General features: G+C 36.3%; 2 protein-coding genes across 2 annotated transcripts; one reads left to right on the forward strand and one right to left on the reverse strand.

Annotated features, from left to right (window-relative positions):
* Window positions 1-647: 647 nt before the first annotated feature.
* Window positions 648-3,373, forward strand: LOC105764109 (U1 small nuclear ribonucleoprotein A). Its single transcript, XM_012582575.2, has 5 exons — window positions 648-955; window positions 1,051-1,223; window positions 1,573-1,666; window positions 2,200-2,291; window positions 2,779-3,373. Exons 1-5 carry the CDS (start codon window positions 871-873, stop codon window positions 3,064-3,066), a joined length of 732 nt encoding a protein of 243 aa, XP_012438029.1. The 5' UTR covers window positions 648-870; the 3' UTR covers window positions 3,067-3,373.
* A 285-nt stretch (window positions 3,374-3,658) lies between these two features.
* On the reverse strand, window positions 3,659-4,750 carry LOC105764110 (mediator of RNA polymerase II transcription subunit 28). The gene is made up of 3 exons (XM_012582577.2): window positions 4,396-4,750; window positions 4,073-4,185; window positions 3,659-3,978 (listed from the first exon to the last, which is right to left on the reverse strand). The coding sequence occupies exons 1-3, from the start codon at window positions 4,562-4,564 to the stop codon at window positions 3,844-3,846; spliced, it is 417 nt and encodes a 138-aa protein (XP_012438031.1). The 5' UTR covers window positions 4,565-4,750; the 3' UTR covers window positions 3,659-3,843.
* Between the last annotated feature and the right edge of the window lie 475 nt (window positions 4,751-5,225).

Consider the following 5,225-nt stretch of genomic DNA (forward strand, 5'->3'; position numbering starts at 1 on the left):
CATAGTTTTTCCCTATGATTATGGTATTAATCTTACATATGGTATATATAAGCCATCATCTTCAGGTATCCAAAAAGTTTGAACTCGTGACTGTATAACGATCGTCAACTGGTCCCCAATTATACTCCAACCAGTGACCACATAACAATTGTCAAATGGGACCTCTACTAAGACTTTGACCCGTGACTGTATAAAGCACTGTCACCCCAGAACCCGACTTCCATAAGATGAGTTTCTGAGGTAATAGTCTTATCCCGACACAACATATGAAATGTATGTGCTTTGAGACGAGTTATCACATCATTTGCCCCTCAAATCTATCTATAAAATTTCAGTGTCACCCTCAAAATCCTAAATAATAAAAAACCCTAAATACTTAAACCCAAAAAACACTAACCTTAAAAACAAACTCTAACAAAACCCTAAAAATATTCAATGGTCAAGGAGAGAGAGTGTGAAAGCGTGCTCAGTTAGACGTGCTTTCATACTCTCTCTCCAAAAATGGTCTATTTCTTTAAATTTTAAAAAAATCGGCTATTTAACCAACTAACTTTTTTTATTTATTTACATATATGGCTAATTCAACCAATATGATTTACAATTGTACCGGAAATTTAAAGATTCAGATTTGGATTTGACGGAAGGGGCCTGAAAAAGAACTCATTTACAACCTCGGCCCAAAGGTGACCCATCCCGACTCAATATCTGCGCCGAAGTCTCGACCTTTCCGGCTTTCCCCATCGACTGATCTGCAAATCCAATTAGGGCATTGACCCATAAAACCCTGAATCCTAAACCCCATTTCACTCATCCCCATCACTGATTCACTCCCTTTTCCTTTAGCTTTAGAGCCAGAGCCAGAGGAAAACAATGGCTGAGATTAGTCAGGCAGACGAAATTCCTCCAAATATGACACTATACATCAACAATCTCAACGAGAAGATCAAAATCGACCGTACTTATTTCAACTCTCTAAATCCCCCCCCCCCAAGAAAAGGCTTGCATTGCTTATCTTTTTTCCCTAATTTTTTTCTCGAATGATTTTTGCAGAGTTGAAGAAGTCATTGCACGCTGTGTTTTCACAATTCGGGAAGATACTAGATGTGTTAGCATTCAAGACTTTGAAACACAAAGGTCAAGCTTGGGTTATTTTCGAGGATGTTAGCTCCGCTACCAATGCTCTTAGGCGAATGCAAGGCTTTCCCTTCTATGACAAGGAAATGGTATATGTATTTTTGCGTATGATTCAATAAATTTCTATAATTTCAGGACTTTTTTAAAACTGGGTTTATGTTTATATCTTTGTTTCTCTTGTTTTTCAACTGATATTAGTTTAGTAGCCTTTTATTTTTTACATGAATGGTTAGATTTTAATTTCATTGGGTACTGTCATTAATGGAAAATGCAACAATTGACTGAAGTTAGCTTTTAATTTCTCATTTTGCAGTTGAAGTGTATTATGAAGATATATTTGGATTTTCATGATATTTTGATTATAAACCATGTTCTGTACTGCCCTAAGGTGTTATATGCTACTAATAACTAATGAAAACAATGTTTAAATATTTGCAGAGAATACAATATGCAAAGACTAAATCAGATATAATAGCAAAAGCAGATGGCACTTTTGTACCCCGAGAGAAGCGGAAGAGGCATGAAGAAAAGGGTACATTCCTCTTTATCCCTCATTTCTGTTGTAGAAGCTAACAGTTTAGCAAGTAACATTGTTGTTGTTGTATGTGGTTTGTTTATATTTGTACTTTCAGTCAGTATTGCCACTGTTGTTGGTAACCAGTTATTTCATCTGTTATTTTACTTGGATCTCGAAGTTTGAGTCTTTTAGGATCCTGCTTGGAGCTTTGCACAACGGTCTATTGAGATATTCCTAGCAAATATGTTTACTGTTGAATCATTTTAGATTGCACATTGAGATGCCTTGATGTCGAAGTAAATCTCACTGTCTACCGCTTCTCACTTTTCTTTTCTTTCACCCCACAACTAATGTAATTTGTTGGGTTCTCATTGTCTCCTATAAACTCATTTTTGAGGTAGTGTACGTCAAGGTGTTGTACTAAACATGAGTTATTTCTCTCTTATTCACTGTCATGTTGCTTAGTTTGACATATGTGGCATACTGTGTTATCTGTTTTACTCTTTCTTGTTTGTCTCTTGAGATTTGTATATGTTGTCTCAATGTAGGAGGGAAAAAACGGAAAGAGCAACTTGATCCTAATCAAGCTTCAGCAGGTTTGAATCCAGCTTATGCGGGTGCTTATGGTGCAACACCTCCTGTAAGTGATACGAAATATAGTATCTTATCATGGATTAACCCTCTTTTTCCTCTCTATGGACTCTGGTGAAATGAACTTTGGTTAATCTTGCAATTATGATATTAATATGGATTATTTAGAAGGTTATATATTTCAGCCTGTGGCCACATTTATAACTTTGAGCAGCTTAAATCTAGTTGCTGCAAACCTTATGCTAGTGAAAAGAGTTGACGAGAGCATCTTTTGTTGATACAGCATGGAATTTTTCTGTGCTTTGCTGTGTTGAAGACTTATTGCATATTTATTTGCTCTCATGAAAGTCCGATGCTAATTGAACTTGACCATTCTTTAACATTAGACCCTACGAGATTCGTGGTGGGCCACAGCATGATGGTCAAAGATTGGATACTTTTGAATTGTAATTGAATGAAACTGGTCCTTTTGCTTAAGGTTAAGCCTGTATATGTTTCTCATTATTTGCTCCTATCTTTTCTCTGAAATGCTACAGCTATCACAATTACCCTACCTGGGTGCTAGACCAATTGTTCCAGAAGCTCCTGCACCACCAAATAACATCCTGTTTGTTCAGAATCTTCCTCATGATGCAACCACAATGATGCTGCAAATGCTCTTCAATCAATACCCTGGTTTAAAGGATGTCAGAACGGTGGAAACAAAACCAGGTATAGCCTTTGTCGAGTATGAAAATGAGATGCAATCAACCGTCGCTATGCAGGCACTGCAAGGTTTCAAGATACAGCAAAACCAGATGTTGATTACTTACGCAAAGAAGTAGATGAAAAAAGACCCAAATGGTCCTTTTATGTTGCTTCCAACTTGAGAAGAAGGGCCGTGTGTATGGGTGGCCAGTTAGATGCCAATTGCCATTCAAATCTAATGGCTGTTTTTGTGATATATTATCTTTAACTAGAACTTGAGAATTGTAATTGTAGATTGTTGATCAGTTTATGTTCTGCAACAATTTCCCTTTTCTACTTGTCGTTTTTATGCTTACCTCATTTTTAGTTCATATTCTAAGCTTTTGATTTGACTTTGGATTATTTACTTAGTATACATACAGATTTGTGCTGTTTGGTGCTCCATTTTCCTGCCAAAGCAGATAAAATCAACTTCATTTCTTTAGTTGCATCACTGAAACAAAGAGTTACACGCTCTATCATATGCTTATTGAATTGTATTTTACCTTCTTTGCTTAAAAAATAGATAAATTAATTTTTGCATATATTAAATTAAAGAGTAAATTAATCATTATATTTAAAATTACTCTTTAATCTAACGAATAAGAATCAAGTTGCTCATTTTTTAAGTAAGGTAAAATGCAATACTACTCCTAAATCCGAATCTGATTATATAAAGTATAACTCACATGGGCAAAATTAGTATATGGAAGGATTGTATTAATTGTGCTTTCTGAAGTTACACAAGCAGCAGATATAATGCTTCACTGCCAGTACAAAGCAACATGATGACTGGTGGTAAAGCTAGACCCTAAGATCAATCTCAAACAAAATATAACCCCCGAGATTATCAGCACACAACTATCGCCAATCAACTATACTCTCTCCAGTTCAGTAGCGTGTTGGTCCAGTTGGTCACTCAAATCCTTCCTCCATCCCTGGATCAGTCTCTCCTGATTCTTCATCATCTCCGTCTTCGTTTTCAACTCTTCTTCCATTGTTGCAATCTCCTGTTACAACGTCAAATTAGGGTTCTTTGCAGAGGATTCATCAATGAATCACGCACATCAATCATCTATAGTAGTAGAAGTTTAATGGGTTTACTTTTCTGAGCATTTCAGCCTTGGTTGGCTGATCCTCGCGTTGCAAGCCAAGGAAATATAACTGAAGCTTCTTGGCAGCTTCCATGAAATCTCTAGCATGTCTCTCCACATCAACTACAGCAATTACAAATGTAAACACCCTTTAAAAGAAAAAAGAAAAAGGAGGAACCAAGCATCGGAAATGGGATACTCTAGAACACTGAAAGCTTCCATTTAGGGTATCTATCTATATGTTTCATTAATTGATGCAGAATCTGTTTGACTAGGAACAAATATCGAAAGTAAATGGGGGGGGGGGAGAATGAAAAAGAGAAGGCAACTGACTCTGATGAGAAGGGTGCGGAGAACGGTCGATAGCTTGAAGCTCTCTGGCGGGCAAGCAGGGGAGCAAAGCCGTCTCTAACGCCACCACCCAGGAAATCATGTCATCTCTTGATGAACCCTGGGGCGATTGAATCTGCGGATCGGGTTGAAGCTCTTGCCTTTCACTCATTATTCTTCACCCAAACAAACACACGTCTAATTTCACTCTAACAAATTCTAGGGTTTAACGTTTTTCCCCCTTTCTTGTGTACGACCAAATAGGGGTTCAAAACTTCAATTTCTTTCAGTTTTCTCTCGGCTGGAATCTGCATTTCTCAATGGGCTTTCTTTTTCGGCCCCGTTTCCGTAAAGGTTGCTCCACATACCTTAAACGACCACGTACGACCAGCATTTTTTTTCAAAAAATTTTTAAGTGAAAATTGATTACAGAAGAAAAAGGGGCGCCCGCGCCATTATTAGCAGGAAAGCTGCTGAATGTAGTGAGTGTTTCTACTATGGGATCCTAAGTAAAAAAAGTCTCTAGATATTTTGGTTGTTGGTTAAAAAAAATTTTAAGGGTTAGTTTTAAGAATTTTGGTAAAATATTAGATATTTTGATAAATTCATATAAATGTCGGTAAATTAATAAAAATATTGGTGAAATCATTAAAACTTTGGTAAAGTGACAAATTTTGGTAAAGGTAACAATTTTAGTAATTGTTAAGATATGGTAAAGGGTTGGAAATTTTGGTAATATCTTATAAATTTTGGTAAAGTTTTATAAATATTGATAATCGATAGAAATTTTGGTAAATCTTTAAAAAATTGTAAATGTTAGATATAATGGTAAA

Source organism: Gossypium raimondii, chromosome 12, assembly GCF_025698545.1.
Source record: "Gossypium raimondii isolate GPD5lz chromosome 12, ASM2569854v1, whole genome shotgun sequence".
In the NCBI taxonomy this organism is placed as follows: domain Eukaryota; kingdom Viridiplantae; phylum Streptophyta; class Magnoliopsida; order Malvales; family Malvaceae; genus Gossypium; species Gossypium raimondii.

Coding starts and splice junctions, on each gene's coding strand:
- LOC105764109 (XM_012582575.2), top strand. CDS start 871: ATGGCTGAGATTAGTCAGGCAGACGAAATTCCTCCAAATATGACACTA. Junction 1,667..2,199: donor GAAGAGGCATGAAGAAAAGG/GTACATTCCTCT, acceptor GTCTCAATGTAG/GAGGGAAAAAACGGAAAGAG. Junction 2,292..2,778: donor CTTATGGTGCAACACCTCCT/GTAAGTGATACG, acceptor GAAATGCTACAG/CTATCACAATTACCCTACCT.
- LOC105764110 (XM_012582577.2), bottom strand. CDS start 4,564: ATGAGTGAAAGGCAAGAGCTTCAACCCGATCCGCAGATTCAATCGCCC. Junction 4,186..4,395: donor TCCGCACCCTTCTCATCAGA/GTCAGTTGCCTT, acceptor TAATTGCTGTAG/TTGATGTGGAGAGACATGCT. Junction 3,979..4,072: donor AGGCTGAAATGCTCAGAAAA/GTAAACCCATTA, acceptor ACGTTGTAACAG/GAGATTGCAACAATGGAAGA.